The sequence below is a fragment of the Capricornis sumatraensis genome, chromosome 14, assembly GCF_032405125.1.
Source record: "Capricornis sumatraensis isolate serow.1 chromosome 14, serow.2, whole genome shotgun sequence".
Taxonomy (NCBI): Eukaryota; Metazoa; Chordata; class Mammalia; order Artiodactyla; family Bovidae; genus Capricornis; species Capricornis sumatraensis.
The window spans coordinates 40,973,115-40,986,579 of record NC_091082.1 but is presented as its reverse complement, the minus strand read 5'-3'; the positions used below and the strand labels follow the sequence as shown (position 1 = coordinate 40,986,579).

Genomic DNA, 13,465 nt, shown 5'->3' with positions numbered 1-13,465 from the left:
TATCCTGCTCTGCTTTATTTATCAATAAACTTCCAAAAATTTGATGATGTTTGTTCACTAAGGCCTTTCCCCCACCCAGCTTTTTCTGTGAACTTTTCCCTTTTAAAAATTTCTTTACTACCATTTTAATAGGCTTTAGATGAAAGAGGAGGTATGCTTAGTTTACAATCTTAAATTTAAATTCTGTTTCAGTTCAGTTCAGTCGCTCAGTCGTGTCTGACTCTTTGCGACCCCATGAATCGCAGCACACCAGGCCTCCCTGTCCATCACCATCTCCCGGAGTTCACTCAGACTCACATCTATCGAGTCAGTGATGACATCCAGCCATCTCATCCTCTGTTGTCCCCTTCTCCTCCTGCCCCCAATCCCTCCCAGCATCAGAGTCTTTTCCAGTGAGTCAACTCTTCACATGAGGTGGCCAAAGTACTGGAGCTTCAGCTTTAGCATTATTCTTTCCAAAGAAATCCCAGGGCTGATCTCCTTCAGAATGGACTGGTTGGATCTCCTTGCAGTCCAAGGGATTCTCAAGAGTCTTCTCCAACACCACAGTTCCAAAGCATCAATTCTTCGGCGCTCAGCCTTCTTCACAGTCCAACTCTCACATCCATACATGACCACAGGAAAAACCCTAGCCTTGACTAGATGGACCTTAGTTGGCAAAGTAATGTCTCTGCTTTTGAATATGCTATCTAGGTTGGTCATAACTTTTCTTCCAAGGAGTAAGTATCTTTTAATTTCATGGCTGCAGTCACCATCTGCAGTGATTCTGGAGCCCGAAAAAATTAAGTCTGACACTGTTTCCACTCTTTCCCCATCTATTTCCCATGAAGTGATGGGATCGGATGTCATGATCTTCGTTTTCTGAATGTTGAGCTTTAAGCCAACTTTTTCACTCTCCTCTTTCACTTTCATCAGGAGGCTTTTTAGTTCCTCTTCACTTTCTGTCATAAGGGTGGTGTCATCTGCATATCTGAGGTTATTGATATTTCTCCCGGCAATCTTGATTCCAGCTTGTGTTTCTTCCAGTCCAGAGTTTCTCATGATGTACTCTGCATATAAGTTAAATAAGCAGGGTGACAGTATACAGCCTTGACATACTCCTTTTCCTATTTGAAACCAGTCTGTTGTTCCATGTCCAGTTCTAACTGTTGCTTCCTGACCTGCATACAGATTTCTCAAGAGGCAGGTCAGGTGGTCTGGTATTCCCATCTCTCTCAGAATTTTCCACATATTAAAATAACAAATTGGACTTCCCTGGCAGCCCCGTGGTTAAGACTCTATACCCCAGTGCATGTGCCGGTTTGCTCTCTGGTCTGGGAACTAAGATCCTGCATGTCACACAGCATGACCAGAACAATAACAAAACAATTTAAGAGGGTGGGGTTTTATCCTACTAACAATCAGAAGTTATTGAAAATTTTTGTGTCTTTTTATAAGTATTTCTTTTCTCTTTACCACCTGTTTGAAGTAAATGTCAGAAATGTCTCAAAGCAATAACTTCAGCTTCTACCTTAAGAAACTACAAAAAGACCAAATTAAACTCAAAAGAACTAGAAAAAAATAAATAAATAAAGATCAGGGCAGAAATCAATTAGGGATGTCCCTGGCAGTCTCTCCCGTGGTTAAGAATCTGCACTTCCACTGCAGGGAGCATGGATTTGATCCTTGATCAAGGAACTGGAATTCCACTTGCTATATAGCATGGCATGGTATGGTGAAAAAAAAAAAAAAAAAGAAGTCAATTAAATTTTAAAAAGAAAGAAAAGGCGGGGAGGTCAAGATGGTGGAGGAGTTAGGAGGATGTGGGTTCACCACTCCCTACCAAAGCATCAAGAATACATTCACAAAAGAACAATTCTCAGAGAAAAGGCTGAATGCTAGCAGAGGACCTTGGACACACAGAAGGACAAGAAAGATCCCTGCAAAACTGGCTAGGACAAAAGAAAGAAGAGAGAAAAGAAGAGGAGAGGTCCCACATCTCAGGAAGCCCCTCACCAGTGGAGAGATCAGTTGGCAGAGCAGGGGAGTCAGGAGGCTATCACAAAAGGACAACAACAGGTCCGTGGTAGGCAGGACAAAGTGAGACCTACACAGATAGTCCATGCCACAGCCCTGGGGCTCCAGCTTGAGACTTGTGTTCCTGGTGCAGACGGGGGCTGCGGGCAAGAACATGGGGTCTGGGGAGCAAAATGGGGAGAGGTCTGCTGCCGGTTGCTCCAAGGAGACAGCCTGAGGGGTCGGAAGTGAGGAAATCCACAAGTAGGAGTGTGTGCGGAGGAAACTCGACTGCCGTAGAAGGGTCATTGTTATGTGTCAGAAGTGGAGCTGCCACTGCATCCTCTCTCCACTGCTGCCCTCACCTCCCTAGCAACTAGGAGGAGACCCCACTGGGGCTGGCTCTCCCACGCCCAGGCACTAGGAAGGGTCCCTGCTGGGTGGCTCTCTCACACCAGTTGTAAGGCGCTGGAAAGGGCCCCGGCTGGGGCTGGCTCTTTCACACCTGTGGCCGGGCGCTGGGAGGAACCTCTGCCGGGGCAGACTCTGTCATACTCACAGCTGTCGCTACCCTGAGAACCTGCCACTGGGCACTAGGTAGAGCCAGCTTCCCCACACACCTCATCAACGCCTCAGCATGCACTCTCCTGCATGCGGCAAGGTGCTGGGAAGGGCCCCCAGCACTCTGACTCTTCCGTGCCTGTGGCTGCCTGAGCCCCCATACATCCTTGCCACCAGAGCTCCACGAACCCAGCTGCCTCGCAGCTCTGTACCCCCTTCTCATCCAGGCCAACTCGTGTGTTCCAGGGCCACCTTGGGAGTAGACCCCTTCAGATGGTCCACAAGAAGAGGCTGAGGCTAAAGCCATAGCTAAGCCCGAGGGGACATGCAACTAAGGAAGAAAAGCTAGAATCTCTCCTCTCAGGTGCCTAAAAGGCGAACTGACTCTCTCGAGGCCAGCCTTATAAACTCTGCACCTATAGAACATCTGAACAGACAAACAGTGAGTGCTCCCGCAGCCAAGCTTTTGCAGCTGTAGACTTTCTCAGCACATACATGTGGGGACTGGGCCAGGCTGGAGTCGGAGCTGCCTCCATAGTGCCCACAATGGGTCCATACCCACGATTACTGCATTCCTGTGACCTGACGTCAGTGGACCTGTGCTGGTGGCCTGGTGAAAACAATCTTAGAGACACCAGGGCCAACAGATGGCATACCCACAGTTGAGGCGGGGTCGAGAGCAGTGCCGCCGACAGTGTAATCTGACAGTGTAAGCTGGCACAACACAACAGAGCACACTCACAGGTGAACAGCTACAGTGTCTTCCCTTCCAGCAGGAGTGCTCCAATCCCTCCTACCTTGCACTGCAGATCATAAGCACAAAAGCTAAGGAACAGACCTGGGGCCCTCTACACCAACAGTTAGGAAGCAGATCCCATCTGTGACAGGGCAGTGACAATCACAGAGCAATGAGGAGGCCCTGCTCAATACCCAGTGCAGGCTCTGGTCACCAAAACATCAATGTGATAATGGCCAACAGAGAAAAGAAGTGGCGGCCATCTACTCTAAATACAACCCTCACACAAACAAACATTAAACCCACACAGGCTACTCAGAGATGTTACCACGCAAAACAGCCCTCCAAGACAATCTGAGGGTATGGTGTCGGACAGAAGAACACCCAGGGCATTCAGCCTTGAAGGCCAGCAGTGCTTGAGTGCAGGAGCTCCACTGGGCTGGGGGAAATGTCTTGGAGGATGTACACAGGTCTCATGCATGCTGGCACCCAGCACAAAGTGACAGCTCCATGGAAACCTGGATTAAACCCACCTATGAGTCTTAGAGAGACTCCTGGGTAGGTGAAGGTCAACCGTCGCTCACTGTGAGGGAAAGAACACTGGTAACAGCAGTCTCAGGGAGTATCAATCAATGTGAGATCTCCTGGAGGTCCGTGTTTTGGCACCAAGACTTGGCCCCATCCAACAACCTGTGAGTGCCAGAGCTGCAAAGCCTCAGGCCACACAACCACCAGGACAGAGAGCCTAATGCATACTGAGCTCACAGCCACATCAAAACACACCCCTGAGACGGCCCTGTCCATCAGAGGGACAAAGCCCAGCTCCACCTACAAGACGGAAGGCACCAATCCCACTCGCCAGGAAGCCTACACAAGCCCGTGGACCTACATTCTCACCAGGAAGCGGACATCAGAAAGAGGAGGAACTATGGTCCTGTGGCCTATGGGAACGGAGGCCACAAACACAGAAAGACAAAATGAGACAACAGAAATGTGCTTCAAACAAAGAAACAAGACAAAAACCCACAAGAACAGCTAACTGAACAGGAGACAGAAAATCGCCATGAAAAAGAAACGAGATTAATGATAGGAAAGATGATCAAAAATCTCAAAACAGAGTTGGGGGCACAAACTGAGAAGATACCAGAAATGTTTACTAAGGAGCTAGACGATTTAAAGAGCGAGCAAATGGAGGTGAACAAGACAATAACTAAAACGAAAAAGACACTAGAAGGAATCAACAGCAGAATAACTGAGGCTGAAGAACCAAAGTGAGGTGGAAGACACAGTGGTGGAAATCACTACCACAGAACAGAATAAAAACGAATGGAAAGAAATGACAGTATCAGAGACCTCTAGGACAGTATTAAATGCACTAACATTCAACTATAGGAGTCCCAGTGGGACAAGAAACAGAGAAAGGGCCTGAGAAAATATTTGAAGAATTCAAAGAGATCATAGCTAAAAACTTCCCTAACATGAAAAAAGAAACAGTCACTTGGCTAGGAATTACAGACAGTCCTGCACAAGGTGAACCCAAGGAGGAACACACTGAGACACATTAATCAAAGTGACAAAAATTAAAGACAAATAAACATTAAAAGCCATAAGGGAAACACAACAAACAGCATACATGAGAATCCTCATAAAGTTCTCAGCCGATTTTCCAACAGAAACTCTGCAGGCCAGAATTAAGTGTTATGATACACTTAAAGTGATGAAAGAAAAAAGAATATTCAGCAAGGCTCTCATTTACATTTGACAGAGAAATCAAAAGCTTTACAGAAAAGCAAAAATAAGAGAATTCAGTATCACCAAATCAGAAAAAAACAACAAATCCAAAACAACAAATAAAATGGCTATAGGAACCCACATATCTATAATTACCTTAAATGTAAATGGATTAAATGCTCCAACCAAAAGTCACAGACAGGCTAAATGGATACAAAACCAAGACCCAAATTTATGCTGTCTACAAGAGACCCACTTCAGACCTAGAGACACATACAGACTGAAAGTGAGGGGATATTTATTATTATGCAACTTTATTTTTCACAGAAGTAGAACAAAAAAATTTTAATTCGTATGGAAACACAAAAGACCCTGAATGGCCAAAAATAATCCAGAGAAAGACAGTGACACTAGAGGACTCGGAAGCCGAGACCTCAGACCATATTACAATGCTATAGTCATTAAAACAGCAGGGTGCTGTCACAAAAACAGATCAATGGAACTGCATAAAAAGTCCAGCGATAAAGCCATGTACGTATGGTCACTTAATCTATTTATAAAGGAGGCAAGACTATACAATGGAGAAAAGACAGTCTCTTCAGTAAGTGGTGCTGGGAAACTGGACAACTACAGGTAAAACAACAAAATTAGAACATTCACTAAAACTACACACAACAATATAGTCAAAATAGATTAAAGACCTAAATGTAAGACTGCATACTATTAACCTCTTGGGAGGAAAACAGGCAGAACATTCTCTGACATAAATTGCAGCAATCAAATTGTGGTTCTTGATCCACGTCTTGTAACTAAGCCATATGTTACGTTATTGCTCAAAGCTTCATCTGAACAGTACCTTCTCTCACTTTATATAAAAATACTGGAAAATGATACTGTGTTCCATTATTAAATACTAAACATCATATAAACTGAAACTGAATTCTGGGGATAAAGATTAGAAAAGAATTTATAAACTGCTTTATGACATTTTCACCCGAAAAGCAATATATAATAATGAAATAGTACTATCTTCTTTAAGGACTGTAATTCCTAGGGACAAGGAGGTTAAAAAAAGGGATGACAGCTTTAACACCAAATTTCACAGCTTCTGTCAGTTTGTCAATCTTTTTTAAAAGAAGAATTTACATGGAAATTTATGTTACTAACAAAGCATTCTACATGATTAAATCAGAAACATTTATCATTCTATTTTTAGGGGGGATTTTTTTTTATTCTTAGGGTTTTTTAAATTTCTTTTTAATTGGAGGATAATTGCTTTACAGTAATGTGTTGGTCCCTGCCAGACATCAACATGAATCAGTCATAGGTATGCATATGTCCCTTCCCTCTTGAAACTCTTTCCCCTCTCCTACCCTCTCCAACCCCTATAGGTTGTCATAGAGCACCTGATTTGAGCTCCCTGCCTGCATCATACAGCAAATTTCCACTGGTTATCTAATTTGCATATGGTAATATATGCATTTCCAGGCTACCCTCTCAATTCTCCCCACCCTCTCCTTCCCCCGCTGTGTCCACAATTCTGTTCTCTATGTCTGCATCTCTACTACTGCCCTGCCAATAGTTCATCATACCATCTTTCCAGATTCCATATATATGCGTTAATATACGAAATCTGTTTTTCTCTTTCTGACTTACTTCATTCTGTATAAAAGACTCTAGGTTCATCTACCTCATTAGGACTGATTCAAACGTGTTCCTTTTGACGGCTGAAAATATTCTACAACTTCTTTATCTACTCATCTCTCAAAGATATCTAGGTTCTATCAGATCCAGTTTGATAAAACTTTAGAAAAATTAAAAAGTATCCATGATAGCAAATGCTCATCTTCAGTGGAGTATACACAGTGATTATCTATTCTTTACAAAAAAAATGCAACTTATTTTCCTTTTCTTGGATAGTGTTAAGGGCAAAGATACAATAAGATTTTATTTAAAATTAAGAGCATGACATACTATTTACAACAGCCAAAATATGGAAGAAATCTAACTCTCCATCAACAGATGAATAGATAAATATGTGGTATGTATTAATATCTGATCTTCCCAGGTAGCTCAGTGGTAAAGAATCTGCCTCCCAATGCAGGAGACACCAGAGACGTGGGTTTGATCTCTGGGTAGGGAAGATTCCCTGGAGTAGGAAATGGCAACCCATTCCAGTGGTGGCTCAGAGGTTAAAGTGTCTGCCTCCAATGCGGGAGACCCGGGTTCGATCCCTGGGTCGGGAAGATCCCCTGGAGAAGGAAATGGTAACCCACTCCAGTATTCTTGCCTGGAAAATCTCATGTATGGAGAAGCCTGGTAGGCTATAGTCCATGGGGTCGCAAAGAGTCGGACACAACTGAGCGACTTCACTTTCTTTCACTTTCCTTTCCAGTATTCCTGCTTGGAAAATTCAATGGACAGAGGAGCCTAGCAGGCTATATAATCCACGAGGTCACAAGAGTTGGACACAATTTAGCAAGTAAAACAATATGTGTTTATGTATATATGTGTATAGGTACATATGTGTGTGTATACATATACACACACACATGCATACAATGAAATATTACTCAGCCATAGAAAAGAATGAAATAAAACCATTTGCAGCAACATGAATGGACCTAGAGAAGTGAAGTGAAGTAATTCAGATAAAGAAAGATAATAAATATCATTTATATGTGGAAATTTAAAAACCAGTACAAATGAATTCTTTACAGACAGAAAACAAACTATGGTTACCAAAGGAGAAACCGACACAATATTGTAAATCAAGTAACATAATTTTGTATATCAACTATATGTCAATAAAAAAATTTTAATAGCTGAAACTTCTATAAAAATACTTCAATAAAATTTTTTTAAATAAGGGCATTAGATACTCTATAGAAAAGTAATCCTCCAAAACCCAAACCTAAGAATTTATTAGAAAATATTTTTATAGAATTATACTCTTTCCTGTACATAATCTCTGTAACATATCAATGTGGCTGTTTTAGGCTAAAAGATGCGTGTGCATACACTAAGCGAGGGTGGGATGACTTGAGAGAATAGCATTGAAACATGTATATTATCATATGTGAAATACATCACCAGTCCAAGTTTGATGCATGAAACAGGGCGCTCAAAGTTAGTGCACTGGGACAACCCTGAGGGAAGGGATGGGAGGGAGGTGGGGAGGGGGTGTTCAGGATGGGGGACACATGTACACCCATGGCTGATTAATGTCAATGTATGGCAAAAACCACTACAATATTATAATTAGCCTCCAATTAAAATAAATAAATAAATATTTTAAATATATTCAAATCACACACTAGATTATAAGAAAAATAACTGTCCCCCAAACCCCCAAATTAGGTTATAAATATATATAAATGAAGAGGAATACAAGGAAAAGGATACAGTGGTTTTAGCAAGTTTGGCCCAAAAGATCAATTCCACATAGATTTACAATGTAAGAGATACACCAAATAAGGTCCAAGGAGTGAAAAGGAGTCTTTCAAGAAGTAAACCTCTCTACCCACATCTCTCCTCCATTCCTCCAGTGCTTTTCCCCCAACATAAGGAGAAGCTCTAATCTTATCAAGTCAGTTTCTACAACACTGATTATGCTGCTCCTCCCTCTAGGTAGGAAGTGAGAAATGACTTGATTTCAGGTCTGTTCTTTTCTTTCTCTCCTTCTCTGTATGCTAGTGACTGCTGTGAGTTATGGTAGTCAGGCATTAAATAATAAAATTCCAAGAACTGGAATCAGACATAATGGGAATATAGGAGGTACTAACTACCGCACAATTGCACTCATCTCACATGCTAGCAAAGTCATGCTCAAAATTCTCCAAGCCAGGCTTCAGCAGTACATGAACCGTGAACTTCCAGATGTTCAAGCTGGTTTTAGAAAAGGCAGAGGAACCAGAGATCAAATTGCCAACATCCACTGGATTATTGAAAAACTAAGAGAGTTCCAGAAAAACATCTATTTCTGCTTTATCGACTATGCCAAAGCCTTTGACTGTGTGGATCACAATAAACTGTGGAAAATTCTGAAAGAGATGGGAATACCAGACCACCTAACCTGCCTCTTGAGAAATCTGTATGCAGGTCAGGAAGCAACAGTTAGAACTGGACGTATAATAAATGCTTACAAGTGATAACTAGCAAAGGTGAGAAACTCTAAGACAATTGACACTGGTAACTGAAAACAGGAAAATGTATTATGCTTTAAAAATCATTTACAACCAGCCTTAACAGAAAAAGTAGTATTTTCCGTTTTTGTATCATTCAAAGTGTTTGTCTCTCTTCACTCAAAGTTCTGTAAATTTCCATTTTCATTTCCAAAATTTTTACACCAGTAACAGTATTTCTAGTTCAGTCAGTTCAGTTCAGTCACTCAGTCGTGTCCAACCCTTTGTGACCCCATGAATCACAACACACCAGGCCATCACCACGCCAGGACACCTCCCTGTCCATCACCATCTCCCGGAGTTCACTCAAAGTTAAGAATGTTATAAACTTCCCAATTTCAACCTCTAGCTATTTATACAACATCTTATTATTAATCTCTGTTACTCAGAAATTCTACAGCTGGTATAGTTTGCTATTGAATGAAGTAGTTTATTACTCAAAGGATGAGAATAATCAGGATATGACTTTAAATTTATGAGCACAGTCAAATTTCAAATTAATTGTGTACATGTGAACATACATGAGCAAAATGATTTCTTTCTCTCTGAGAAGGAGGTAAAGCTAGACTGTGTTTTTCTCTTGGCAATAACTAAGGAACAAGGGCACAGGGTAGAGAAGGTGACTCAAAAGAAAAGAGGGATACAGTACAGCTAACAAGTAGAGGATAAGTCTTCAAGGAAGTTACACAGGGTTCTCAGACATTTGGTTAAGATCAAGCATAGAATGTAATTCTAATTAGAACAGAAATTTCAGATAAGGAAAGGATAATTAACTAAATCTAAATTGTAATTGCAAAGCTTACCTTCACATCTTTAGCACATAGGAAAAAGAGATTTGAACTCAGGCAGTCTAACACCAAAGAGTTCTTAATCACTGTGCTAATACAAAATTACATGGATAATTACCTTAAGAATTAGCATTTTTCAACCTGAAGATTAATTTAAAATCTAATATAATAAATATATTCTAAACATAAAAAAATGGCATGTTCATCTATTTTGAACACTTATACCCTTAATCTTAAAATACCCCTTTTTGCATAGGAAGATGCTTTTCAATATTCTATAGTAATGAAAAACATAATTTACAATTCCCATAAATATATAAATTGGTGTTTATTATTCTAGAGCACTGAGGGTAGGAAAAGTCTGTTTCCCTCACTGGCTTAGAAGCAGCCATTAAAATAAAAAGCTATAATTTCCAAGATTGCTCACTTTCCCGCTGATATTAGTGAGGCTGGGGCACCAAGCAGGAAGTTCACAGAGCCATTTAAGCTTCTGCTTTCAGGAGAACATAGAATGCCAAATGGAAAAAGACCAAATCATTAGGGAAAACATTTTATTTCCAAGTTTCTGAAATAGTATTAAAAACAGTAAGGGAAAAATGCAAATTATAAAGCAGTATGATGGTACATCAGTCACCGCATCCTTATCAGCCCTTTCAGCATTCAGTGCTAATTGCTAAAACACTGAAATAAAGAGATGTTTCAATTATGTGGTTTTAAACAATGACAGGTTTAAGATCTACCTGATTAAAAACCATTCACACCTTAAAATTTAAAAAAAAAAAAAACCATTCACACCAATGTAATGGCATATCATAAGATAACTGGCTAACAATTTTTGCAAACGGCAACTGTTGACATATTTCTTCCACACACATAAATGTTGTGCTGAAGAGGGGAATACATGTTCTTTTCTACCTTTCTTTTATGATGGGTTGTAGAAGCATCCATCTCTTCCTCTCCTATATTATCAATTTGTGAAGTTGGACTACAATTCATTCTCTCTTCTTCTTGCCTCTGGAGTCTGTCTGCTACAGCCTGGATAGCTTCTGTCCATTCTTCCCTACAAAAATGAGAAAAAAATCCCTATTAATAAAGAATCATAAATAATGCAAATATTTCTCTTCTATAAAGTATAAAGTCAACACAAAGTCTATTTCAAAATAATACATATTTCCCACCATAACTCCAAGATGAAGTTGATCCTAGAAGTATTTTACATTACAGGCCTAAAGTTTTTATCAATACTAGCATTTATTTGGAGGTAAAAAGAAGAAGAGGAGGAGGAGGAGACAATGATGATTGTAAGAAAACTGAGTAAAAATTATTTAAAAGTATGATTAAATCTTAATTATCTGTACACATCTGTAAGTCCATCACTGACATACTCAGTTTCTCTAGTAAGGTCCAATAGAGGGAAGTGATAGATGTATAATTATGGCTAATGTGTGTTGTTGGACAGCAGAAACCAATACAACATTATAAAGGAATTTTCCCCCCAATTAAAAATAAATTTTAAAAAAAGTTCGAAAAACTTTTCAAAGGCAAAATCTATTCCCAGATCATAGGTAAGTTTCATTTTAAAAAACTGATAGGCAGTTTGTAGCTTAAATAATAGGATTTAGTAGCAGTAACATGAGGCTTTTACTTTTTGACAGTTGTGCTATCAGATAAAGGATCATTCACTTCCATATACAATTTGTATAAAATCAGTCTGTAGATTTCATAAGACAAATTTTGCTGGAATTCTAACTGGAACAACATTAAATCTATAGATCAATCTGGAGGAAACTGGTACCTTAATAAATTAAGTCTTCTAATCCATGAACATGGTATAGCTCTCCATTTATTTAGATCTCTAATTATCCAATGCAGGGTTTGTAAATTTCTGTGAAAATGTCTTGCAAACCATGAACTAAATTTATTTCTAAGTATTATTTTATGCTATTGTGGAGGTTTAAGGTTTTTTTTTTATTTTCAAACTGTTTGGTTAGTATTTAGAAATACAATTGCTTTTGGTATGATGACCATATATTCTATAGCCTTAATAAATTCATTTACTAGTTCTAACAGCTTTTATTTTTTTGGATATTCCACACATGCAACCACATACTCTACAAAGAAGAGCAATTTACTTTCTCCTTTCCAATGTGTTTCCCTTTTCTTTCTTTTTCTTGCCCTGTAATGGTCTAGAGCAGACCATCAGTAAGTACAACATTAGATAAAAGTGGAGAGAGCAGACATTCTTATTTTGTTCCAGATCTTAAGGGAGAAAGTATCAAGTCTTTTACCTCTGAATATTATATAAGTTGTAGTTTGTTTGTAGATACACTTAATCAAGTTGATTAAGTTCCCTTCCATTCCTAACCAGTTGAGTGTTTTTGTTATGAAAGGGTGTTGGGAGTTTTCAAATGCTTTTTCTGCACCTGTTGAAATGACCATGTCGTTTCTCTTTTCTAATATAGGGAATTTAGTTGGATGATTTTCAGATTTAATACAACTGAATTATATGATAAACTACATTTAGTCATAATGTATGACCTTTTTTACATATTTTCTTGAATCTGGTTTGTCAAAATTTTGTTAAGAAATTTTCCTTTCACTATTAACAACTATACTGGGCTATAGTCCTTTCTTCATTTTTGATCAATATTTTTATTGAAGTATAGCTGATTTACAATACTAATTATTACCATACAGCAAAGTTACTTCAGTTTTATATATATATATATTTATACTTATATATATATTTATATACACATTCTTTTTTAATATATTCTTTTCCATCATGGTTTATCATAGGATATTAAACCCACTTCTCTACATTGTACAGTAAGACCATTATATATATATAAGCTGACATCTGCTACCCCTAACCTCCCATCCTATCCCTTCCCCAACTTCGTCCCCCTTGGCAACCAACAGGCTGTTCTCTAGGTTCACGATTCTGTTTTTGTTTCACAGACAGGTTCATTTGTGTCCTATTTTAGATTTCACACATAAGTGACATCATACAGTATTCGTCTTTCTCTTTCTGACTTACTTCACTTAGTATGACAATCTCTAGTTATACCCATGCTGCTGCAAATGGCATTATTTCACTCTTTTTCATGAGTGAGTTATATTCCATTGCAAAACCACACCACATCTTCTTTATGCATTCATATGTCAATGGACATTTAGTTGTTTCTCTGTCTTAGCTGCTTTGAATAGAGCTGTTATGAACATAGAGGTGTATGTATCTTTTTGAATTATAGTTCTGTTATGTATATATGCCCAGGAGTGAGATTGCTATATCATATGCTAATTCTATTTTTAGACTTCTGAGGAATCTGCATACTGTTTTCCACAGTGGCTGCAACAACTTACATTCCTACTAATAGTAGAGGAGGGCTCCCTTTTCTCCACACTCTCTCCAGCATTTGTTATTTGTACACTTTTAATGATAGCTGTTCTGACTTGTGGGAGGTAAC

The 13,465-nt window shown here is 39.3% G+C and overlaps 1 protein-coding gene across 1 annotated transcript in view; it reads right to left on the bottom strand.

Annotated features, from left to right (window-relative positions):
* Positions 1-13,465, bottom strand: part of AKT3 (AKT serine/threonine kinase 3) — a 266,553-nt gene that overhangs the window by 96,315 nt on the left and 156,773 nt on the right. Inside the window, exon 4 of the mRNA XM_068985636.1 lies at positions 10,911-11,055. Within this exon, the coding sequence (XP_068841737.1) occupies positions 10,911-11,055 (145 nt within the window). The remainder of the gene's footprint in view (positions 1-10,910; positions 11,056-13,465) is intronic.